Source organism: Penaeus chinensis, chromosome 10 (assembly GCF_019202785.1).
Source record: "Penaeus chinensis breed Huanghai No. 1 chromosome 10, ASM1920278v2, whole genome shotgun sequence".
NCBI lineage: Eukaryota > Metazoa > Arthropoda > Malacostraca > Decapoda > Penaeidae > Penaeus > Penaeus chinensis.
In genome coordinates, this window is record NC_061828.1 from 35,728,268 (window position 1) to 35,753,910 (window position 25,643).

The 25,643-nt window shown below is 43.9% G+C and overlaps 2 protein-coding genes across 2 annotated transcripts in view; one reads left to right on the forward strand and one right to left on the reverse strand.

Moving 5' to 3' along the window:
* The window catches only part of LOC125029576, a 22,192-nt gene extending 5,617 nt beyond the window's left edge, over positions 1-16,575 (forward strand). The window contains exons 2-12 of the mRNA XM_047619547.1: positions 3,378-3,499; positions 4,362-4,543; positions 4,676-4,850; positions 5,496-5,625; positions 9,881-10,905; positions 11,011-11,138; positions 11,886-12,051; positions 14,109-14,375; positions 14,608-14,826; positions 14,987-15,067; positions 15,176-16,575. Coding sequence (XP_047475503.1) covers positions 3,431-3,499; positions 4,362-4,543; positions 4,676-4,850; positions 5,496-5,625; positions 9,881-10,905; positions 11,011-11,138; positions 11,886-12,051; positions 14,109-14,375; positions 14,608-14,826; positions 14,987-15,067; positions 15,176-15,895 — 3,162 coding nt within the window. The 5' untranslated portion in view covers positions 3,378-3,430 and the 3' untranslated portion in view covers positions 15,896-16,575. The remainder of the gene's footprint in view (positions 1-3,377; positions 3,500-4,361; positions 4,544-4,675; positions 4,851-5,495; positions 5,626-9,880; positions 10,906-11,010; positions 11,139-11,885; positions 12,052-14,108; positions 14,376-14,607; positions 14,827-14,986; positions 15,068-15,175) is intronic.
* LOC125029953 (CAD protein-like) overlaps positions 1-25,643 on the reverse strand; it is a 97,313-nt gene that overhangs the window by 21,246 nt on the left and 50,424 nt on the right. Inside the window, 21 exon segments of the mRNA XM_047620144.1 lie at positions 16,880-16,984; positions 17,127-17,278; positions 17,408-17,606; positions 17,886-18,104; positions 18,349-18,556; positions 18,824-19,023; positions 19,202-19,377; positions 19,786-19,917; positions 20,231-20,390; positions 20,683-20,805; positions 21,151-21,288; positions 21,517-21,735; positions 21,970-22,173; positions 22,772-22,842; positions 23,123-23,273; positions 23,408-23,641; positions 23,821-23,960; positions 24,075-24,184; positions 24,469-24,618; positions 25,011-25,105; positions 25,107-25,197. Of these exon segments, the coding sequence (XP_047476100.1) occupies positions 16,880-16,984; positions 17,127-17,278; positions 17,408-17,606; positions 17,886-18,104; positions 18,349-18,556; positions 18,824-19,023; positions 19,202-19,377; positions 19,786-19,917; positions 20,231-20,390; positions 20,683-20,805; positions 21,151-21,288; positions 21,517-21,735; positions 21,970-22,173; positions 22,772-22,842; positions 23,123-23,273; positions 23,408-23,641; positions 23,821-23,960; positions 24,075-24,184; positions 24,469-24,618; positions 25,011-25,105; positions 25,107-25,197 (3,277 nt within the window).

The following is a 25,643-nucleotide window of genomic DNA, read 5'->3' on the forward strand; positions in this document are numbered from 1 at the left end:
CCATAAAAAAAAACATTAAATTCCACAAAAATCAATCTAAGCTGGTGTTTTAAAAAATCGTTGTACTTACTAATGGTTATATACTAGTATCTTCTAAGAATGAACGTTACGAGTAATTTTGAAAAGAAAATACTCATTTTAAACTGACGTGAATTTGGAAGTGAAAGTTTAGAATAAATGCGAGATGAGGGGCCGTGGCAGAAGACGTGAGCGCGGGCGAGCCGGAAGTTGCACGAAAAGGCAAATGCAAGGAAGACGCAGCCACGTGTCGGTGAGTCACTTACGGGAAAAGTGGAGCGAGGGAAGATAATTTTATAAAAAAAAAAAAAAAAATAATAATAATAATAATAATAATAATAATAATAATAATAACAATAATAATAATAATAATAATAATAATAATAATATTAATAATAATAATATTAATAATAATAATAATATTAATAATAATAATATTAATAATAATAATAGTTATAATAATAATAATAATAATAATAATAATAATAATAATAATAATAATAATAAAAACAAAAAAAAAACACTTCCCCGCTTCTCGAAATTAGGTAAATTAATGAAATACGCCTAAAATAGTATGACAAGGTACACTAACACGCGAATAGGCACACGCAGACACACACGCACGCACGCACACGCTCAGGCCCTCTACACGAATCCTCCGACCACCCTCACGAGGCGGTCACGTGATCCCCCGATAACATATTTCAGGGATTTACTTCGGTCGCGCTGACGTCACGGGCTGGCATGGGGGCTCGATGACAACCTCCTCGTGATAACGGTGATCTAAATGGTAATGGAGGTGATAATCGGGGCGGCTCTTTCGTAAAAGATAAATGGAAGAGTCAAGAATTTTCGAAGTAACACAAGGTAAACAGTACCCGACTTGCGGCGCCATTTTGCGAACAACATGGCGTCACGAGCCAAAAAAAAAAAAAAAAAAATCGGAGGCGTAAACTACACAAAATCGTGGTATTGAAACTACGAATTTCCTTCGTAAAATTCACGTATGCGACTTTAAAAGACAGGAGACAGCTTAAACGCTAATAATTTTCCACCTCTAAAACCAATGCAGTTTCAGCAACTTCGTAAATTTTGAATCAATCGAAGGCATGTACTTGCATGCTCAATATTCTCTTCTTTATTTTAATTATGCTACTTTAAAACGTACGTGAAAAACTCGCACGTATCAGACATTTTCTTTTACAATTACGTTGACGGTAAAAACTGATGACAATAAATAATGATTCATGGTTTACTGCTCAATAACACAATGCATTATACATACATACACATATAGATATGAATACAAACACACACACACGTGGATAGATAGACCGATAGATACAAATTCAACGAAAACCAAATCGGACGCCTCTGTTCGGATCTAAAATAGAACCCTACTTACATATTCACTCAAGCCTTTGAATCCTATTTATATAGCCACTGTAGCTTTTTTTTTCTTTCTTTCTTTCTTTCTTTCTTTCTTTCTTTCTTTCTTTCTTTCTTTCTTTTGTCCAAGAAATTCCTCTCGAAAGACCCGCTCGTTTGAAATCGCTTTCTCGCAACCGTTAACAATCACCAAGATTCATGAAATTGCATCCTTTTTTCATACTCACTCACGGTATGTTGAGAGAGGGGGAGAAGGGGGTGGTAGAGGTAGGCGGAGAGGGAGAGAAGGGAGAGAGAGAGGAAGAGGGAGAGGGAGAGGGAGAGGGAGAGGGAGAGGGAGAGGGAGAGGAGAGGGAGAGGGAGAGGGAGAGGAGAGGGAGAGAGAGGGAGAGAGAGGGAGGGAGAGAGAGAGAGAGAGAGAGAGAGAGAGAGAGAGAGAGGGAGGGAGGGAGGGAGGGAGGGAGGGAGAGAGAGAGAGAGAGAGAGAGAGAGAGAGAGAGGAGAGGGAGGGAGGGAGGGAGGGAGGGAGGGAGGGAGAGAGAGAGAGAGAGAGAGAGAGAGAGAGAGAGAGAGAGAGGAGAGAGAGAGGAGGGAGGGAGGGAGGGAGGGAGGGAGGGAGGGAGAGAGAGAGAGGGAGGGAGGGAGGGAGGGGGAGAGAGAGAGAGAGAGAGAGAGAGAGAGAGGGAGGGAGGGAGGGAGGGAGAGAGAGAGAGAGAGAGAGAGAGAGAGAGAGAGAGAGAGAGAGAGAGAGAAAGAGAGAGAGAGAGAGTTAAGCATGAAAAGAATGAGAGGCAGAGGGAGAGACAAACACCCCTAGGCACACACCACGAAAAAGATACAACTCCGAAACAATTGACCAATCAAGAGCCGATAACATACTCAAAGCGTGGGCCGATAAAAAATCCTTTATCAACGCAGCCCAAAGCACTTGAAGCTGGCAAGGCAGGCAAAGGACATCGCGGAAAAAAAAACTCAGAATGACAAACAAGGCAAATAGAACCCATGAGAGACAGAAAGATACGGATAGATAGAAAAACTGTGTGAGAACGAATAACTTCGAAGGAATGTATTTGATGTGTGATATTAAATTCTTCACTTTCATTTCCCGCTTGGGCATAAAAAGTCATATTACACGCAAAATGGATTTACTGAGAAGTCAGGCAATTATTTAAAAAAAGAAAAGAACGCGAAGAGGAGGTATTGGATGAAAAACATGATTCATGGGAAATTCTTTTTTCAAGGACATAACGAAATTTTGATTATCAGCCCCGTCACCTACTAATCCTCTGCCAAGATAATTTCTAAAAACTGAAAAGCAATAGGGCAGGGGTCAAGGCCATAAGACCTACATCTACCTCTACATATATTTTACAGAACGACGTTTTAAAAACTTTCCGACTCTAGGCGATCCTCATTAGACTGAACATTACCTAGAGGACAACACGTACACTGAGAACGGGCAAACCTAGATCTATACTTTACTGCGTGTCTCTGATCACTTCCAAAGGTGTATATACTCTACGTACAATCAGAGAAATAAGTACCGTTACCCTTTGCACAAACTAATATGAAAAATCGACGAAGTGATGGAAAAGCGAGGCAGGGTAGTTAGCATCAAGTAGTTAGCGTTTAGTTCTTCATTAAACACAAGGCAACGATTTTTTTTTTCTGACTGTAGATACTCGTACCTTGTGCATACCTAAATACCCGGTATATTCAGAGGCTTCAGGTACAGCATTCACAAAATACGATGGTGACAAAAATCTCGAATAGCGTGAAATGTGGTGTTATCTATCTTATACGGTTGCATTTCTCATTAATTATATCTAATTTACTGATCATTATATGCAATTCATTCTATTTCTCATCATCATCATCACTTTCCCTCCCTTTGCCTTCTCATTACACGCCCCTCCTTCCTTCCTCCTTCCCTTCCTCGTTAACCTCCCCTCCCCCACGGCCTTCTGCAGGAGGCGTTTGGTGAGCGGGAGCGCCGCGCCCTCCCTGGCGGCCGCAGCGAGGGATGGGGGCCAAGTGCTGCAAGGATTCCCATGCGGCTTCGGATGACGTCGACGACTCGGTCAAACCTGTGGTGAGTCGCCTCTCTTCTCGTTCTCTTTCTCGTTCTCGTTCTCGTTCTTTCTCGTTCTCGTTCTTTCTCGTTCTCGTTCTCGTTCTTTCTCGTTCTCGTTCTCGTTCGTTCTCGTTCTTTCTCGTTCTCGTTCGTTCTCGTTCTTTCTCGTTCTCGTTCTCGTTCTCGTTCTTTCTCGTTCTCCTCTTTCTCGTTCTCGTTCTCTCTCTCCGTTTGTTTTTCTTTATTTGGGTTTGTTTGTTCGCAGAGTAGGCTTTGCTTCTCCTTTGCTTCTTCTCCACCTCTCTCATCTTCGACTTCATCATTTCCTGTTATTTTCTTTCTCCCTCGTCGCTCTCTTTTTCCTTTTTTTATCATTCCTCTTCTCTCTGCCTCTTAGGATTTCAAAATATCTGTCTCTTCTTCTTTTCCTTTCCTATTGCCTCCTCTCTTTCTTACTCTCTCCCCTCTTCTCTTACGCCTTTTCAAGTCCCTCACTCCTTCCCCCTTTCTGTCTGTCTGTCTGTCTGTCTGTCTGTCTGTCTGTCTGTCTGTCTGTCTGTCTGTCTGTCTGTCTGTCTGTCTGTCTGTCTGTCACATTTTTTTTTCTCTCTGCCCGTCTTTCGCTACTCTCTCCTCATTCCTCTCTTTCCCCCGTCCCGAATAGATCTTCTCTTCCCCCTTCCTACCTCTCTTCTCTCACCTCTCCCTCTCGTTATTTTGTCCCTGTCCCTGTCCCTGTCCCCCTCTCACCTCTCTCACTCTCTCCCTCTCCTTGTCCCCCTTTCCCTCTCACTCTCTCACTCTCCCTGACCCCATTCTCCCCCACCCCTTCCCCCTTCTCCCCAACCCCACCGGTGACCCGCCCCCTCTCCCTCCTCAGCCCAATGGCACCGCCTTCGGGGTCGACTCGGGTCCCTCCGCCGTGGTGCAGTGGGAGGAGCGCCAGCGGGAACTCAACTTCCTGGTGTTGGAGAAGATGCGGGAGGAATTCCACGACCGGCCCGACAACTTCATCCTCAACCTGCTGGTGGTGTCGCTGCAGTTCTACAAGAATTACGGCAAGTACGTCTCGCCTTCAGGGTTTGGAATCGGGAGTTTGACTTTTTTTCTTTCTTTCTTTTTTAGTAAGATTTTTTTTTGGAGATGTTTCGTCCTATCATTCACCGACGCCCTTCTTCCCTCCTCCACCTCCAGGGATAAGGCCGAGATCAGTAACCACATCCGGGACCGCGAGCAAGCCCTGAGCCAGAAGATGACGCTATCCAAGAGAAAGATCATGTACATGGGCGGCTTCGAGGAGATCTCGGGCACCCACGCCCTCTTCCTGCCGAAGGGCGAGAACTACATGGAACTTCCTTCGCCGTTGCAGGTGTGGGGGGGAAACTGCCGTCGTTAGTTGGGGCGTTTAGGAAATAAGGGTTGTTTGGCCACTGAATCTTTTAAAGATAGGGTTGTTTGGCCATTGAATCATTTTCAAATGGGGTTAATTGGGCATTATATTTTATGGGAGGAAAATAACGAGCAATAGATCAATAGATATACATACCTTTTTTTTTATAATTTCCCCTTAACAGATGAACTTGCTGATAGCTTACTCGCTCACCCCCCCCCCCCCCCAAAAAAAAAAAAAAAAAAAAAAGTCCGATCGATACCAAATAAAAACCCAATACGCAATCCCCGTCCATTACCAGAATCAATACCAACAGCACAGTCCATGGACTGTCATTATCAGCAGTACTACATGAATGCCAATGATTACCAGAGTCCATAACAACAGTAGGGGTGCATGACTCTCCCGACCTTTGCCTGCAGTACGGTCCAGGACTCTCCCGACCCCTCCCTGCAGTCCATAACTCTCCTGACCTCTCCCTGCAGTCCATGACTCTCCCGACCTCTCCCTGCAGAACAGCCCATGACTCTCCCGACCTCTCCCTGCAGGACTGCAAATTCCTTTGCCCACCAACACCAGAGACCCAATACCAGCGGCACAGTACAAGCACGCTTCCACCCACAGGTCTACGTCGTGCACGACAACGTGGAGGTGTATCCCGACGACCAGTACGAGGAACTGCAGCGGAGGAACTACGCCGACCTGGACGGACCCGCCTACAGATTCTGCGTCGAGTATTCCAAGAGACACATCGGTAAGGAGTGATTCTTCTTTTCTCGGATTTCTCCCTCTTCTTATTCTACCTTTTCCTCCTCTTCCTCTTCTTTTCTTCTTCTTTAAGCAAGACATTTCTTGTTTGTGACTTCACTTGTTCATTATTTTTCTTTTTTAGGATTTTATTTGTTGGAGATGGAGATGGAAATGATGGGAGATGGGAGATGGAGGGAGAGAGGAAGAGAGGGAGAGAGGAAGAGAGGGAGAGAGGAAGAGAGGAGAGAGAGAAGAGAGGGAGAGAGGAAGAGAGGTAGAGAGAGAAGGGGAGAGAGAGAGAGAGAGAGAGAGAGAGAGAGAGAGAGAGAGAGAGAGAGAGAGAGAGAGAGGAGAGAGAGAGAGAGAGAGAGAGAGGAAGAGAGGAGAGAGAGAGAGAGAGAGAGAGAGAGAGAGAGAGAGGAGAGAGAGAGAGAGGAGAGAGAGAGAGAGAGAGAGGGAGTGAGGAAGTGAGGGAGAGAGGGAGTGAGGGAGTGAGGGAGAGAGGGAGATAGAGGGAGATAGAGGGAGAGAGAGGGAGAGAGAGGGAGAGAGAGGGAGATAGAGGGAGATAGAGGGAGATAGAGGGAGATAGAGGGAGAGAGAGGGAGAGAGAGGGAGAGAAAGAGAGAAAGAGAGAAAGAGAGAAAGAGAAAGAGAGAAAGAGAGAGGGAGAGAGGGAGAGGGAGAGGGAGAGGGAGAGGGAGAGGGAGAGGGAGAGGGAGAGGGAGAGAGAGAGAAAGTAACAGAAGGGTGGGAGAGAGATAAGAAAAAAAACTCATACCTGACCGCTCACTCTACCCTATCAGAAAGGTGTCAAAAGGGGACACTTTCGGCTCTCTTGTCCACATACCTTGTCGATTACGCAAATCTCAATAACCCGATTTCAAAATCTTGTATTATTAGTACTTTATATATAATAATTATCACGGTTTTAATCTTTCCGCATTACAGGGATTGTTATTATAATCAATATCACAATCGTTTAATATTATAAAATAAAGAAGGTATCAAAACGTATTTCTCCATCTTAAAGTTATCAAGAGATCGAGAGTGATAATGACAATGACAATGACAATTGATGATAAAAAAATCAATAATCTGAAAAAATATAAAGAAAAAAACGAATACAAAAGCGACAAATAAAATAAGCAAAAACCACACGAACAAAATAGAAAAAGAGAAAAGAAAAAAATGGGAGAACGAGCTTATGGCAGATCAATAAAAAAAAAAAAAAAAAAATTAAACAAAAATACAATTCAAATTTTAACAAATTAAATAAAACCACCTACAGACTCCTAAATAAAGTGTCGACGTCTTATCTCACTACGATAAGATAAAAATATAAACCCATTCCTAACGCCCTTTGCACTTGAAGAAAGGGAGGGAGGGAGGGAGGGAGGGAGGGAGGGAGGGAGGGAGGGAGGGAGGGAGGGAGAGGGGGAGGGGGGGAGAGAAAGAAAGAGGAGGGAGGGGGAGGGAGAGAGAAAGAAAGAGGAGGAAGGGGGAGGGAGAGAGAGAGGAGGAAGGGGGAGGGAGAGAGAGAGGAGGAAGGGGGAGGGAGAGAGAAAGAAAGAGGAGGAAGGGGGAGGGAGAGAGAAAGAAAGAGGAGGAAGGGGGAGGGAGAGAAAGAGAAAAAAAAAAGAGAGAAAGAGAAGAAAAGAGAAAAAAAAGAGAGAAAGAGAAGAAAAGAGAAAAAAAAGAGAGAAAGAGAAGAAAAGAGAAACAAAAAGAGAGAAAGAGAAGAAAAGAGAAAAAAAAGAGAGAAAGAGAAGAAAAGAGAAATAAAGAAGAAAGAAAAGAAGGAGAGGAAAAAGAGAAACGGAAAGAGAGAAAGAAATGATAGAGAGAGAGAAGCACACAGAAATAAAGAGAAAAGGATAGAAAGAGAAAGAGAAAGATAAAGAGAAAAAGACACAGAGAACGTGAAAAAGAGAACCAGCAGGTGTTTCGCCAAGTCTGTCACGTCACAGTTGTGTGTTGGGGGGGGGGGGGGGGCTGATTGATGGCTGCCTAAGGTTGATACTGACAAAGGTAAATACTGATTGTGACATTTTTACTGATAACTAATAATGGCTGATAATTGGTGACGAATGTGCATTATAGTGGTTGCAGTAATCATGCAAAAAAATAATAAAATGTCTTGTTAACAGTGAATGTGGACGATTATCCAAGGGCACTTAAAAAAAGAAAAAAAATATTTAATAGAAGATGTAATACATCCATTTCTAAATAGTAAAAATATGACAAAGGGAAGGGTTAATGGCTAATAATTAAAACAAACAAATGTGCCAGACATCAAAGGTCATATAGCACTATCATAAGGTATTATGGCGAAAAAGGGTAAAAATGAGTTAACGATTTGGATAAATGAACAGAAGGGGATAAAGAGGAGAGAGAAAGGGAAAGGAGAGAGAAAGGGAAAGGAGAGAGAAAGGGAAAGGAGAGAGAAAGGGAAAGGAGAGAGAAAGGGAAAGGAGAAAGAAAGGGAAAGGAGAGAGAAAGGGAAAGGAGAGAGAAAGGGAAAGGAGAAAGAAAGGGAAAGGAGAAAGAAAGGGAAAGGAGAAAGAAAGGGAAAGGAGAAAGAAAGGGAAAGGAGAAAGAAAGGGAAAGGAGAAAGAAAGGGAAAGGAGAAAGAAAGGGAAAGGAGAAGAAAGGGAAAGGAGAAAGAAAGGGAAAGGAGAAAGAAAGGAAAGGAGAAAGAAAGGGAAAGGAGAAAGAAAGGGAAAGGAGAAAGAAAGGGAAAGGAGAAAGAAAGGGAAAGGAGAAAGAAAGGGAAAGGAGAAAGAAAGGGAAAGGAGAAAGAAAGGGAAAGGAGAAAGAAAGGGAAAGGAGAAAGAAAGGGAAAGGAGAAAGAAAGGGAAAGGAGAAAGAAAGGGAAAGGAGAAAGAAAGGGAAAGGAGAAAGAAAGGGAAAGGAGAAAGAAAGGGAAAGGAGAAAGAAAGGGAAAGGAGAAAGAAAGGGAAAGGAGAAAGAAAGGGAAAGGAGAAAGAAAGGGAAAGGAGAAAGAAAGGGAAAGGAGAAAGAAAGGGAAAGGAGAAGAAAGGGAAAGGAGAAGAAAGGGAAAGGAGAGAGAAAGGGAAAGGAGAGAGAAAGGGAAAGGAGAGAGAAAGGGAAAGGAGAGAGAAAGGGAAAGGAGAGAGAAAGGGAAAGGAGAAGAAAGGGAAAGGAGAAAGAAAGGGAAAGGAGAAAGAAAGGGAAAGGAGAAAGAAAGGGAAAGGAGAAAGAAAGGGAAAGGAGAAAGAAAGGGAAAGGAGAAAGAAAGGGAAAGGAGAAAGAAAGGGAAAGGAGAAAGAAAGGGAAAGGAGAAAGAAAGGGAAAGGAGAAAGAAAGGGAAAGGAGAGAGAAAGGGAAAGGAGAGAGAAAGGGAAAGGAGAAAGAAAGGGAAAGGAGAAAGAAAGGGAAAGGAGAAAGAAAGGGAAAGGAGAAAGAAAGGGAAAGGAGAAGAAAGGGAAAGGAGAAAGAAAGGGAAAGGAGAAAGAAAGGGAAAGGAGAAAGAAAGGGAAAGGAGAAAGAAAGGGAAAGGAGAAAGAAAGGGAAAGGAGAAAGAAAGGGAAAGGAGAAAGAAAGGGAAAGGAGAAAGAAAGGGAAAAGAGAGAGAAGGGGAAAGGAGAAAAAAAGACCATGCAAAATTAGTTGAGGCGAGGGCTGAAGGTCCAAGGCAAAAGGTGATCCCTTGCCTTGACCCTCAGTCCCGTCTCCTGCGCCCCCCCCCCCCTCCCCACACGACAACAGCGAGCAAGGGATTGGAGGAGGCGGGGGAGGAAGACAAAAGAAACTGAATTTAAAAAAGTGACAAGTAGATTTAGATTAAATGATTAATGGACAATCAAATTAATGAACACAACGGACAGACAACGCTATCTTTGCTTTCATCAGCTGATTTCTTATCTGGGTCTATATGAATGCGTTCAATTTACTTGTTGCTTGCTCGCCAGTTCCCGCACCATTTCATCTCGCTTGGGTCACAAATCAAAGCTATTATACCTGTATCCATTTAAAGTATTCGGTCTTTCTATCTCTTCCTTTCTTCCCTTTGAATGAAATGCATGTTCACCTCTATAAATTTTCAAGTGGAATGAAACAAGGTACAAGGCACAAGTTACTGTATTTTTTGGGCCAAACTTTCTTTATTGGTATGGCTGTTGAACCATCTGTAAGTCTCAACGTCAGTCTAACAACCAATATTAACCAGTCTAACAACCAGTCTGACAGTCATTGTAACAGGCAATCTAACAGCCAGTCTCCTCATCCCTGGACAGGCTACGTGCGCCTCCGCTGCGCCGACATCATCCCGGGCGTTTCCCGCAACAACACCTACGAGGACATCTACGCCTTTATGCCCCCTGTGGACGAGACGAAGCCCGATCCCGTGGTGGACATGAGGCCCCTGCGAAGGAGCTCCGTGGTGTCCCCTGACGAGGACGACATTCCCCCCACCAGGCAAGAGGCTCGGCCCTTCCTGCAGCATGTCTCCTCGATCGAAGAGGGGGACGAGGACGAAGAGACAAGGGAAGACAAGGAATCGGAGAAGGACGATGATGATGAGGAGGAGGAGGATAGCTTCGACGGGGAGCCCATGAGGCCTCCCATGCACCTCCTGGGCCGTCGGCCGAGTGGGGTTATGCCACTCAATTACCCGACGGGAAGGCTCTCCAAGCAGAACCCGCCGAAGAGGCCCAACGGCATCATCAAGACCGGGATCCTGACCAAGAAGGCCCCCCCCAACCCCAAGCCCGGCCCTCGGCTGCTGACGGAGCGGCGCCCCAGCGGGGTGTTCCCTAAGATGAACCCGAACATGGACCGCCTCAAGATCACGTCGGAGCAGCACAGGAAACTTCAGAGCAGCGGTGACAACTTCAACGCGCTGAAGCGGATTCTGGCGGGGATCGAGGAGGGTAGCGAAGAGGAGGAGGACGATTCACAGAGTGAGAAAGACAGCCTGAGCGACGTCAAGGCGCACCAGGAGGATCCTACGATTGATGACATCCCCGACAAGGGAGCCGAAGAGTCAGCCGAGGAGAAACCGAAGGAAGAGGTCAGACTGCACGCCTCGATCAACACAGGCTGCTTCATGAACTGCAAGATTCGGCTGCGCGTGGAAAACGACGCGTACGGGATCAAGGCGCGCAGCGAACTCAGGACTTACTTCTCCTCCGAAAGATACATGGAGTGCTTTGAAGAGGATTTCGACACCCTGGCTAAGATTATGGGAAAGGAGCACCTAGTGGATTCCAGCCAAGTGCAAATGCCTGCGATCCTTGCCAGTGAACTAATGATTGATGGGGTAAGTGTCCAGCATTACCAGTGCCAATATAATCAATGAATTCTAAATCTAAACAACACAAAAGTAACCACCTCGTCCTGATCGTTCCCCACTTCCCGCCAACAGATCGGTCCCAAGTTCAACACCGAGTTTATCCCCACAATCTTGCACAAGGAATGGCCTCGCTGCGCCTTCGAGTGGAAGCTCCGGGACCGCAAGCCGAGAGCCGACCCGGCCACGAAGACCCTATACAGGTACGTCCACTTCAAAAGCTCAACACTTATCACAGCTAACAAATATCGTCTCTTTCAAAATAATAATCTACAATAACCGTGCTAATTATCAGTATGAATTTCAAAGCTATTAATAGCTTGAATTTACTTTAGATATGAATATATATAGCATATATAATTCCATCATATATTTAAAAAAGGACTAACAAGTCTTAAATTATCTTACACTCTTCCCGAAGTGTACATCAGTAAACAAGATTATATACAAATACCCGAATTAAGAACCCCTGCTTTAATAAACATCTACCGTCCCCTCGGAACCCTTACTTTAACGCAACTACCCGCGTCGACTCATGATTATCTGGCCTGCATACTGTACACTAAGGTGAAAGGTGGCCCTCTGGGGTAAACGAGTTTGACAGCCCTGCTTTAGAAACTAGCTTTAGAAAGTAGAAACTCCTCCTTTAATACACAATTACCTTTTTAAACCCCCTACATCATCATCCACTCCTATAGAATCCCGTATTCCAATTAACGCACAACCACCCCTCAGGACCCCCAATTTTTTTAACACAACTACCACCCTTAAACAACCCTTACTTTCACCGCCAACAACCTCCTCCTTTACAACCCTCCCCTTTCACACCAAGCAACCCCTCTCCTCCCCCCCCCCCCCCCCCTTTCCCAACCCCTCTTAACACCCAACAGCCTCTTCACAACCCTTCCTTTCACCCAATAACCTCTCTCTCCCCCCCTCCCCCCTCTCAGATGGCCCAAGTACTCGACCATCAACGAGGTCGTGAACACCGGCTGCAACCTCGTGCCCATCGGCCACTACCGGCCCTCGCAGCCCAACGTGGTCATGAAGATGGAGTGGCAGATTCAGTTCAACAGGGCCGAACAGATCCTATTGAGGAGTCTTGGCCACTCGCAGGTTAGCTTCGGGAATGGGTGTGGGTGTGGGTATGGGCGTGGGTGTGGGCGTGGGTGTGGGCGTGGGTGTGGGCGTGGGCGTGGGTGTGGGCGTGGGTGTGGGCGTGGGCGTGGGTGTGGGTGTGGGTGTGGACGTGGGCGTGGGCGTGGGCGTGGGTGTGGGCGTGGGTGTGGGTGTGGGTGTGGGCGTGGGTGTGGGCGTGGGTGTGGGCGTGGGTGTGGGCGTGGGTGTGGGTGTGGGTGATTGTTTTTCGGGGTGGGTGTGGGTGGGTGTGATTCTAGTGTATTTAGGGTTTGATTCCGAATGGAGATAAGAACAGTGAGATGATCTTAATTCCCCTAAAGTCGTCGTATTTCTTTTTTCTTTCCTCCTCTCCCTCTCCTCTCCCTTCCTCCCTTCCTCCCTTCTCTCCTTTCTCTCCTTCCTCTCCTTCCTCTCCCCTCTCTCTTTCTCTTCCTCTCCTTCCTCTCCCCTCTCTTTTTCTCTTCCTCTCCCCTCTCTTTTCTCTTCCTCTCCCCTCTCTCTTTCTCTTCCTCTCCTTCCTCTCCCCTCTCTCTTTCTCTTCCTCTCCTTCCTCTCCCCTCTCTCTTTCTCTTCCTCTCCCCTCTCTCTTTCTCTTCCTCTCCTTCCTCTCCCCTCTCTCTTTCTCTTCCTCTCCCCTCTCTCTTTCTCTTCCTCTCCCCTCTCTTCTTTTCTCTTCCTCTCCCTCTCTCTTTCTCTTCCTCTCCCCCTCCCTTTCTCTTCCTCTCTCCCTCTCTTTCTCTTCCTCTCCCCCTCTCTCTTCTCTTCCTCTCCCTCTCTCTTTCTCTTCCTCTCCCCTCTCTCTTTCTCTTCCTCTCCCCTCTCTCTTTCTCTTCCTCTCCCCTCTCTCTTTCTCTTCCTCTCCCTCCTCTCTCTTTCTCTTCCTCTCCCCTCTCTCTTTCTCTTCCTCTCCCCTCTCTCTTTCTCTTCCTCTCCCCTCTCTCTTTCTCTTCCTCTCCCCTCTCTCTTTCTCTTCCTCTCCCCTCTCTCTTTCTCTTCCTCTCCCCTCTCTCTTTCTCTTCCTCTCCTCTCTCTCTCCTCCTCTCCCTCTCTCTTTCTCTTCCTCTCTTCCTCTCCCCTCTCGCTTCTCTTCCTCTCCTTCCTCTCCCCTCTCTCTTTCTCTTCCTCTCCTTCCTCTCCCCTCTCTCTCTCTTCCTCTCCTTCCTCTCCCCTCTCTCTTTCTCTTCCTCTCCTTCCTCTCCCTCTCTCTTTCTCTTCCTCTCCCTCTCTCTTCTCTTCCTCTCCTCTCTCTTCTCTCTCTCCCCTCTCTCTTTCTCTTCCTCTCCCTTCCTCTCCCTCTCTCTTTCTCTTCCTCTCCTTCCTCTCCCCTCTCTCTTTCTCTTCCTCTCCTTCCTCTCCCCTCTCTCTTTCTCTTCCTCTCCTCTCCTCTCCCCTCTCTCTTTCTCTTCCTCTCCTCCCTCCTCTCTCTTTCTCTTCCTCTCCTCTCTCTCTTTCTCTTCCTCTCCTCTCTCTCTCTCTCTCCCCTCTCTCTTTCTCTTCCTCTCCTTCCTCTCCCCTCTCTCTTTCTCTTCCTCTCCTTCCTCTCCCCTCTCGCTTTCTCTTCCTCTCCTTCCTCTCCCCTCTCTCTCTTTCTCTTCCTCCTCTTCCTCCTCCCCCCCTCTCTTTTTCTCTTCCTCCTCTTCCTCCTCCCCCCTCTCTTTTTCTCTTCCTCCTCTTCCTCTCCCCCCTCTCTTTTTCTCTTCCTCTCCTTCCCCCCCCCCCCTCTCTCTTTCTCTTCCTCTTTTTCCTCCCCCCCCCTCTCTCTTTCTCTTCCTCTTCTTCCTCCCCCTCCTCTCTCTCTCTCTCTCCCTTACTCTCCTTCCTACCCCCCTCTCTCTCTCTCTCTCTCTCCCTTTCCTTCCTCCCCCTCTCTATCTCCCTTTCCTTCCTCCCTTTCTCTCTCTCCCCCTCTCCTTCCTCCCTATCTCTCTCTTTGCCTTTCTTTCCACCTTCCTCCTCTCCCCCCTCCACTCCCTCTTCCTCTCCCTCATTCTCCCATTCCCCATCTCAGAAAAAAAGAAAAATCTCCCTTTCAGATTCGCTTGCTGCTCCTGGTCGAGTTCCTACTGCGGGACCACCTGCAGGAAATCCCCGGCCTCAAGACACAGCATCTCCGGTTCATCTTGTACTGGATGTGTGAGCACAACTTCAGGGACTGGCAGGAGGAGAGGCTGGGCAACAAACTCAAGGCCTATTTCAAGACTCTCTACAACTGCCTCTCCACTGAACACCTCCCGCATTACTTCATCGACAAGTGCAACATGCTGGAGACCATACCCGAGCGCTACTTGAGACAGGTTCAGGTAAAAGGAAGAAATCGGTTTTTGGTGATTTTTTTTTTTTTTTTTTTTTTTTTGTTAGCTTTCTTTAGCATGGCAAGGACACCGATTAAACAATATGTGGACATATGTACATTCTCATGAAACTTTCTCGAGCATGTATCTTGATATATGTCTAGGGCACGGAATAATTACATGGACATGTGTACGATCCCACTTTACCACCATGCCTTGATTTTATTCTCTGTCTTTCCAGGCATTAGTGAAGAACATGAAAGACAACCTTCCAATCTATATGATGCACACTATGCTGCGGATTCGTACCGAGGAGGATTTCTACCCGATACTCGATGTACGCGAACTTTACAAGCTTCTCCTCCCCAAGACTTTTAGCATTGGACAAATAAATCCTGGGCTTCTGGGACTGACAGACGACGATGCCCTGGATGAGATGGGAGAAGATGGCGTGTCTTCGGTAAGGGAATCTTGAAATCTCGTTCTTAATGTAGACGGTCACCCGTTCTCATGAAATCCCATTTAGTATTAACACACATGTCCCGCTGTTTCTGGTTTTACTTTTATGCGAGGTATTCTGCCTTTGCGATGCTTGACTGATGCATCCTGTCTTTTCTCAGGGAAAAATTAAAAAGCTTGACGAAGGCGATGACGTTCTCTACAGCGACTCCGAAGAAGAAAGGGCACATCAAGACATGAAGGTTTGTCCGAGTTTCCGATTTAACATTGTGAGCAAACTATTCACATCCTTCGTGCATGAATACAGATATGTCAGCAAGTTTAACCATCAACTCCCTTTCAACTTTCAGGAACAACTCCACGCCCTTCGACAGCAGCGAAAGCTCGCCGCTCAGCGCTCCTCCAAGGACGACCAGAGGAAGAAAAGGCGGCGCTCGACCATAAACCTCAAGGCCAAAATCCACTCTGTCAAAGACCTCCGTGCCGGCAAGGTCCTCAGCCTGTTCGCCAAGCACTTCATCGGCATGGCGCGCGCCTCCAACAAGTACCGGGCGTATCCTCAGGCATATATGTACCTGCTGCTAGCGGGCAACATGGCGACGCTGATGGAGGAGACCGGAAACGGACAAGAAGCGGAGGTGTTCAACAGAGAGATCGAGGAGCTGAACGTGGCTTCCAGAGGGGGCGTCAAGGACATGCTGGGGTCGTCGTGGGGCATGACCGACACCCACGACCTCATGCTAGGTAACCCCAACATACGCGGCTCCAACTGGGAGCTCAAGAAGGAGCAGCAGCCTCTGCCGTCGCCCCCTATGAGGGCTTCCCCAGTGTCGGGCCTGAAGCTGACGAAGAAAAATCTAGGCGGACTGGTGGACAACCTGAACGAACTCCAACAAGCGAACAAGGTGAGAGTAACGGAAAGTAAAAGCAACGACTCGCTGTCCGACGCAATGCTCCAGATGAGGGAGAGAACCCAGTCGGCGACGAACAACCCCAACGCGCTCCACGACCCTTCGGCCATCGTCGTGTTCTCCGACGAGGACGAGGAGGAGGCGTCGACGGACCTCTAAGGCCGCTGCGGGAATTATCTTCCTCGAGTGCAGTGTGGCAGAAATGGGATCCTGTCCTTCCCACTTCAGTAATAAAGCTATGTCTATACATACGCTAGCAGATCACGTTTGAGCATAACAATCGAATGGTACTTTCACGGTGGCACGAAAATCATAAAAGTATGTGATAAGAAGTTACAAGACTATTACACACAGAAATAAATGTTGTCATTCTTATAACAACTGTTATACTAAATTAATGAACTTGGTATCTACTCGAGATGATTAATGAGCTGAACTTCCCTTATTTAATAAAGAATTAAAATATGTATCTATATTCCCTTTTACTCAAATATAGTATCCATATTAAAATGGCATCCATTTTTGTTAGTTTTTCTTTTTACTTTCTTTTCTCTTTTCTAGTACTTATGAACACCATTTCTTCTTTTATATATGCTAATGAACCTTTGTATTACTTATTCCTTATAACTGCTGCAGACAACTAATGTTATGCTTCTGGTTTATAAGTTTTATAGATTCATTACAACAATTACTACTTTCAAAGGCGCACACCAACAGTAGTGATCATCGATGGATCTTTAAGTTATTGATATAAACTAGTTATTGATTTAATGTATAAATAATGAATCTGTAAATACTGTAAATTATTAGAAATAAAAAAAAAAATCCTATCCTTGTAATATCGCCTTTTAGAACCCTTTAAAACAATGGTATCATGAGTGGTATAATAAAATTATTTTTAATCACATGAAAGAAGTACTTTCTGGTGGTTAGCACTGAAATGCAATATCATTCACTTTGTCATACGTATTGAGCTTATGGCATGAGGATATTACCTATCCAGTGAGTAAATCAAATTACAACATCTTAATTTTCTTCGTTTCGAGTCCTGTTGATATTGCAATATAACAGATACCTGCTTTACACAACGACTTACCACATCCACCTACGAATGGCCATGCTGTTAAAAATGCTTCACTTTACCTGTATGCCATGGGTTGAGTAGTAGTCAGCTGTTCCTAAAGATGCGTATAATTTGTATCCCATCTGTGCCAATGTCCTGACCGCCGGAAGCAACTCGTTCTTGTGCTGAAAGTACGAGTGTTATGCTTATGTCATGGTATTTTCAATGCTTTTTCATTTTTTGTTTTTTTTTATATTAATTTTTGTGCATAAATTCAAAGATTTGTGATCTCCAATTCTGTGTTATTTTTGAGCTCTCAAGCCCTACCTTGTAACTACCAATTGACAGAAGAATGGAGCGCTGGGGAATGACGAAGCCCGTAGAAATCATGGACTTCAGGTAGGCCTCGTAGCGATTCTCCCCAAAGCAAGCTACTTCGCCCGTGGACGCCATCTCTACACCTAACATAACATCTGCACCTGAAATTCAAGAAAGAAATTTATCCATAACCGGCAAATTAAAAAATCCTGGTTACAAATTCCATTCGTTATATGTAGTATGCTATTGTACCTATCACCTACACGTTCTTCTAACAGCGATACACTTACCGGCCAAACGAGAAAAGCTAAACTGCGGCACTTTGACTCCAACTCTGCCGCAGCCTCGCAACACGTCCGTGGCGGCCACCTTCTCCCCAACGATCACCTTGGTCGCACAAGCCACGAAGTCGAAGTCTAAGGTCTTGCTGACGAAGGGGAAAGATCGAGATACCCTCAGGTTGGTCTCGATGACTTTCAGGTGATTATCCTGTGGAAACGAACACACACGAATTTAAATACCTTAATGGTATTAATGTGGATTTAACAAAGCTTTAGATTTACTTCATACTCCCTACAGCCAATATTGTATAATGGACAGACTTCTTAAATAATTAAAATTCATAAAAAACTTTATGACACACTTCAACCATTTCTCCAGATTCTAAAGAGAACAAAAAGATAAATATATTCCTTGTATTCACAACAAAAAGAAAGAAAAAAACATTCCTAATGATCACAACACACTACAACAATCCCCCATCCTTGCCTTTGCAATGAGCTGCATGTTGAAAGGCCCGTTCACCTCCAGCGCCCGGGCAATGGCAGCGCAGATGGAGGTGATCTTTGCGAGGGTCTCCGAGTTGAGATCCTGAGGGGGCGTGACGAGGGTAGCGTCGCCCGAGTGGACCCCGGCGTTCTCCACGTGCTCGCTCACAGCCATGCACACCAGCTCTCCATCGGAGGCCACGGCGTCCACGTCTATTTCCTTGGGAGAGAATGGACTTGGTTATGCGGTGTTTTTTGTAAAAACTTTTATGAGGGCGTCGTGTCTAAATTATGGGATGTTTTTGAACACCTTTTTGTGTGGAAGCTGAATCTATGTTATTAAATAATGTTCTTATATCCAAATTTCAGGCATAACAAGTCATGACGCGTTATGTAAAACCAGCAAACAAAGTACATAACCAACATTAAATCAAACAACTGATAAAAGCAACAAGACCACATACCTTGGCTTCCAAAATGAACTTTGAAATCACCACAGGATGCTCTTTGGAAACAGCCGCGGCCTGGTTCAGGTACGTCTCTAGGTCCTGGGGCGAATGGGCCACGTTCATAGCCGCCCCCGAGAGCACGTACGACGGCCTCACTAAGCACGGGAAGCCGACCTCTTCGCAGAAAGCCTGGGCTGACTTGAGGTTGGTCAGTTCCTTCCATCTGGTGATTGCGTGGACAGAGTGAATACAAACGCCAAAATAAAAGGTAAAGTAAGACTTCCTGGATGTATTAATAGCCATGGATTAACAATGCGTTCCTAACTTTATAACTGTACATTTTTTTTTTCTTTTTTTGATAGGGAACTATTTTCTGTTGGATTGTCTCAACACAAGCATACGAAATCCTTTTAGTAGTCAAGATATTCCCAAATTAAACAAGCTAATTATCAACCTTGTTCGGAATAATACCAAGCAAATGAGCACTTACTGTGGCTGTGAGATCCCAATGCGATCCAACATACGCGAAAACTTGAACCTGTTCTCAGCCCCATCGATGGACTCGGGTGACGTGCCCAAAATGCGGGCTTTCTGGCGGTGCAAATCTAGGGCAATGTTGTTCGGAAGTTGTCCTCCCATGCTCAAGATCACACCCTTGGGGTTCTCCAAGTTGTAGATGTCCATCACAACCTGAAATTGCGTTACTCATTTACTCAAGTCCTTCCTGACGAGAGACAGAGTGACAATATAAGTAATGCTACATACATTATCATCCACTGTCCTTTCGTGAAGCATTCACTAACAGACTTGAAACAGATTTTCAACTATATTATTTTGTTTGTTACACCCAAAAGCACAGACTACCAACCTCAAAGGACACTTCGTCGAAGTACAGACGGTCACACATGTCGTAATCCGTGGACACAGTCTCAGGATTGTAGTTCACCATGATTGTCCGATGCCCCAGTTTGCGGAGAGTCCTGAGGCACTGCACTGCACACCAATCGAATTCAACTGATGATCCTATTCTATAGACACCAGAGCCTGTGTGTGTGTGGGGGGGGGGGGACGTTTAGGTTAAGAGAATTAATGAAATACCTTTCATTCTGTAATTTCTGTAACCTAACTTTCATATAAATATAACGATTGGAGAAATTAAGGATATAAATTTATGGCATTACTTGTACAAACAAAATCAAAACAGCTTTAAAAGAATATTACAGACCGACTGAACATTTCTCAAAAGTGATGACAGAATATACAAATAATTCAACAAACAATAATTTTCTTCTCAAAAGAAAAACATATCCCAACTTCCCTCTCAATTTTGAGATAGGAAAACACAAATCACAACCCAGTAACTTCAACCATACATCACCTCACACACCACCGTTTGATCTAAGTTTGATATCACAAGTTCTCGACCTAAAACAAAGAAACTGCTCAGATTACCTATCACAAGAGTGGCACCGGGCGGGAAGGCGAGGTCGTGAGTGTTTCCATTGTAGGTGAGATACAAGTAGTTGGTGGCAGCAGGCCATTCAGCAGATACGGTATCAACCTGCTTAACCGTAGGCATGATGTCTACAAAACAGAAAATGACGTATTATAGATAAACGTTATTATACAGTTATACAATAACTTTTGTATAACACCAAATGTACTTCCATGTAAGTTAAACGGTAGTAAATGAACAAATATCTGTAAATAAAAAAAAATCATAGTCCTGAATTTAAAACAAAAGAGAAATTTATCAAATATAACTCTTGACCAATATCATCTGCGACAATCCTCAACAATCAAATCAGTTCCTTCGTAAAACAATAATACGGAGTAAGTAATTTAATCGATACCAAGTAATATAATCAAACAAGTTCTATCTACTACTACTACTTACTGTGCTTCTCTCTCAACGCACGCACAGCCAGATCCGTACATTGAACAGCATTTCCAATTTGCTTATCAGAAAAACCTAGTTGTTTGGCACGCTGCAACACCGCTTCAGTAAGTTCCTCATCAACGAGGCTCTCTAGTTTATCATACATATCGGTGATATTCTGCAACAAAAGGCAAGGAGAGAATCAGATCTGTAGACTTAAATTATTAACGTGGTAATAATAATATGCAATATTCAAATTCATCCTTAGTAGATTCGATATAACCATGATTCAATTTTATCTTCGATTAATTCACAGAAAAAAAAAATCCGAAATTCTATCTCTATCAATGTATTAGGATTAACTACTTTCACAAAATCATTTTTCACTTATTCATTCAAAAAAACTTACTCATTATTCATGCCCACTTTAATTTCAGTAAAAAAAATAAAATCACAAAAAATAAAATCACCTTCATTTTATAGAGGAACCACTTGTCAATTTTGGTCAAGCTGTACAGCTGTTCAACGTCCCAACCCTTCTTCAGAGCAGCTGCAAGAACCAGCATGCGTTTGTCTGTCGGTTGTTGGAGTTCCTGTAGAGAGAAAAGATCAGACATTTAAAAAAAATAGTAAGTATAAGCAGTATGGACTATCATCTGCGTACCTTATAAGGGAGTCGTGCATATGCCTTCTCCTCTGTTAATCCATTTGGTGATAGATTTGTCATTTTATTTTTCACCAATTTTCTTCATTAACTATTTAAGTTACAAAAGCATCATCATCGAAGATACCCGTAGAGCAATCAATGGACTACAAATAACAATATATTTATGTAAAGCAACTTGAAGAAGTTAATAACCTTTCTTCAGTTTCATGAATAATACGTATATCTGACATTTCAAAATGAAAACACAAAAGTAACTGAACACCCCACTAACGTTTTCATCTGCTTCACTACAGTAGGGATCGAAACCACTCGTTGTTTCATCAACCATCCTCAGAGCCTTCTGCAGCGCCTCCTCAAAGCTCCTGCCGATGCCCATCACCTCCCCGACGCTTTTCATGGAACTCCCAATCTGCCAATGCAGAGGATTCAAGGTTATGTATAATTTAAAATAAATATAGGGCGGTCGAAGATAACTATAAACAAACATGTATTCTATAATTTGGTATCAATAAATATATTACATAAATAACATGATCCGAGAGACCTACTAATTATACAAAGAAAGACTATCCAGGATTACTAGTCTACAGAATTTGCACGCCATTTCTAACAGCAAAGATCACGCCTCTTCACTCACCTTGGTAGAGACCCTATTGAACTTGGAGAGGTCCCAACGAGGCACCTTCACCACGCAGTAATCCAGCGAGGGCTCAAAGCAGGCGGTGGTAGAGGCCGTGACAGAGTTGGTCAGGTCTGGAAGGGCTTTCCCGAGGGCGAGTTTGGCCGCCACGTATGCCAGAGGATACCCTGTCGCTTTGGAGGCCAAGGCGGAGGAGCGGGACAGCCTAGCGTTGACCTGGGGAAATGAAGGAAAGAAAAGAAATGACCTACCTGTAGAAAGTTCTCGGCATCTCAATTCACATCCCATAAAATTAAATACTGCTAATCTGAAACACAAACTGCACACAAAAGCGAAACTACCCAACACGTAAAAACGGAATCCCCATCTCTAATCATCCTTCCTCAGACAAAAACCAACACAGCAGTTAAAGATATCCCAACATTACTTCCCCTTCTCGTCACTACGTACCTCAATAATATAATACTCCTCCGAAGTGGGATTCAAAGCATACTGAATATTGCATTCTCCAACCACACCGAGGCGCCTAATAACAGCCAAAGCCGTGGAGCGAAGGAGGTTATACTCCCTGTTAGTCAGGGTCTGAGACGGAGCCACGACGAAGCTCTCGCCTGTGTGGATTCCTAGAGGATCCACGTTTTCCATGTTACACACCTGGAAGTACACAAAAATGAGAGAATTAAAAAGGCAAAGTAGATTTTAAAATATAAATTGCTCTTAGACTTTAAGATACAAATTGAAAAAATAAAACATGAAAAATACAAGAAAATGGGGAGGTTTCAAAATGCACTGTGCTGTGACTTATTTATGTGAAGCAATAAAAAATAAAGTATCAGTAATCTGGATAATTTTCACGCTATTTTCACAATCAACTTTGCATGTACGATACTCAGTGCATTATCACACAAGGTATTATCAAAACAACAGCATAAATACGTGTAATCTGTTTCACGTTTTGTTGATATTTAACTTTAATACCACTCCAATAACTCTATTTGAGATTACTCCCTTAGATTTTTACTAATCATTTCCTTGGACGTTTTTCCATCAACGTCTCTCCAGAATTATCTTTCTTATCAATATTGAATATCTTGTTATTACATCCCTCATACACATCTTGGGATTGATTTCCCATCCTGCAAAACCTAAAAACGCATTATCACATTTACTAAACTGGCTAGCGTTGCCCATGTATATTTCCATAATACTAGAATTAAGCAAAATCAATTGTGTTTCTTTTTATAAGACTTACCGTAATACAGTTATCAAAAGCATCTCGTACAACTTCATACTCTACTTCTTTCCAACCCTTCAGTGACTTGTCTGTTAAAGAGAGAAATAAATCTTTCTTAAAGTACATGTATATCAGACTGGACAATCTTATTAGGAAGAGTATTTATAAAAGTTAATGACTTCTCTTAGTACAGTTATTAGAGAATACTTGCATTGCAGTCATATATGCACAATTACAGTTAATTAAATATAACTCATCCATACATGATAATTAACCTGAAAATAGATATACAGGAGACCTCCGAACAGTCAAATAATGATCCACAAGGTAAATTACACCAGCATAATTGCACAGACTTGTAAAACTTACCGATAATAAGCTGATTAGAATGCGCAAAAGCTGAAGTCGCCAATTTCGCAAGCTCTTGGGGTGTGTCAGCGAAGCCAGATCCGAGGCCACCGAGAGCATATGCTGCACGAGCTAATACTGGATAACCTATCCTTTCTGCTGCTTCTAAGGCCTGTGATAAGGATAATGTTTATGTTACTTGGGGAAAAGGAGATTATGTACATAAAATCGTATTTTCCTTACTAGAATTTGTACGATATTCCAAATGGAACAAATGAACTTTTTATAAGGTGAATGGTTCCTTACCTCCTCTACAGAATACACAGCAGCCGAAGGAGCCACTCGCTCTCCCACAGAAGCAACGACTTCAGCAAACATCTTCCTGTCTTCACTCTGGACGATTGAAGTCACGGGCGTCCCAAGGACCCTGACCCCATACTTGGCCCAAACGCCAGCTCTCTCCAGCTCTACGCCGCAGTTGAGAGCGGTCTGTCCTCCGAAGGTCAGCAGTACTCCGTCAGGACGCTCTGATTTGATTACCTGAAAGTAAAAGGGTAAGATTAAGATCTCCATTGTCTGGTTTTCTTTATTCCTAAATCGAAGGAAAAGATTTGTCTCGTCTAAAAATATTAATAAGTAAAGATATATATATATATTTTTTTTTTACAGAAATGTGCGTTTCTACAGCACAAAAAAGAAATCTGAGAGGTCCTCCTTACCTGCTCAACATACGAAGCCGTTATAGGTAAAAAGTACACTTTGTCAGCAAGACCCTTGCTTGTCTGGACGGTAGCGATGTTTGGATTAATGAGAACGGACTCGATGCCTTCTTCCTTCATTGCTTTGATTGCCTGTGAACCTGAATAATACAAAAAAATATCTGTAATATGACATGCACGGTACACAAGACGAATGTAATTGAATTCGCAGCGATACGTACGATATAAAATACTGTAACACTGTAAATACTTACCAGAGTAATCAAATTCTCCAGCCTGGCCAATGGAAAGGCCTCCCGAACCTAAGATAAGGACCTTGTTGGGAACTCTACCCACATCAGCCTGGGGTACGTCGGGGAGGGGCCTGTCCAGGTTATAAGTATCATATATGTCAACTACTTATCGATGCATTCTATGTAAAAGGAACACACATATATATAATCAAGTCATTGCTCTCTCATATCTATTGCAATATGCGACACCAACAATCCAAGCACTCATTCAATAAAAAATATATTGAAAAAAAAAAAACACTCATTCACCAAGAAAAATAATACTGAAACAAACACTCAATGAATACCAAAAAGAGGCTGAAAAGGCAACTCGTTCAGTTAATAAAGATCCCGAAACAAGTATAACGAAACGAACGTGTAAGCCAGGTGACTGTTGATGATACTCGGCATGTCCCAGTTCTCCCTGGTCACGCCCCGTCCGCTCTGCCGCGCCAGGTCGAGAAATAGGTCGAAGAGGGATTCCAAGTCTTCCGGACCCGCTGCATGCTCTGGATGGAACTGGACGCTGCAGAAAGGAAAGGCCTCTTTTAGGTTGACAACAGGGGAGCATAAAGCCTTCTTTAAGGTTGACAACAGAAGTGCATAAATCTCTCTCTTAGGTTGACAACTGGAGTGTATGAAACCCACATATTCAACTACTAAACAGTTCAACAGATTTACAAATATGTAATAATATCAGTAATATTACAAAAAAATGCCTCGTTTATGTTAATAAATTCGCATAAACCTCAAGTATTCAACAACTAAAACGAATTAAAAATAAGTAGTATTAACCTAATCCAATTATCACATTATAAAAGCGTTATAAAAAACAGTAATCACACATTCCACCCCCTCAAAAACTGACAGAACACTCCTTTTTCAACCCCCCAAACACACCCCAAGACGTGACCAAACCTGAAGAAGGGAAGAGTACGATGAACAATGCCCTCGTTGGAGTTGTCATTCTTGTTGGTGAACAGAGGAGCCCATTCCGGGGGGAGGGAGGCAGCGATCCACAGCGAACCCGTGATTCTGAGACGTGATGAAGCAACGCCCTGTCCCCTCATGCACGCACGGCTGGTTGTGTCCGCGGTTTCCGTATCTGCAAATGTGACGAGGATATTTAGAAACACGCAGAGAAGGGAGGTGGACGGCTGAAAATGGGCAAGATCAAGTTTTTAAATCTGGAGGAACTGCTGTGGAAATGAAGATATTTGCATATTCTGTATTTAAAAGGAAAAAAAAACTAATTTCATTGCTAATCTAGCCTATTACAAATACATTTTGATAGTCTGCTATTCATAGATATATGCACTCAGTGATATCATACATTGTAACATTAAAAAATATATAGAAATATTAATTCAAGTTTGATGGAAAGGGACGAGGAGAAAGAGGTGGAGAAGGAAGAGGAGATAGAGGAGGAGGGAGAGAAGGAAGGAAGGAATTAAGGAAGGAATGAAGGAATGAAGGACTGAAGGAATGAAGTAAGTAAGTAAGTAAGAAGGGAAGGACGGAAGGAAAAGGAGATAAAGAAAAGGAGATGGA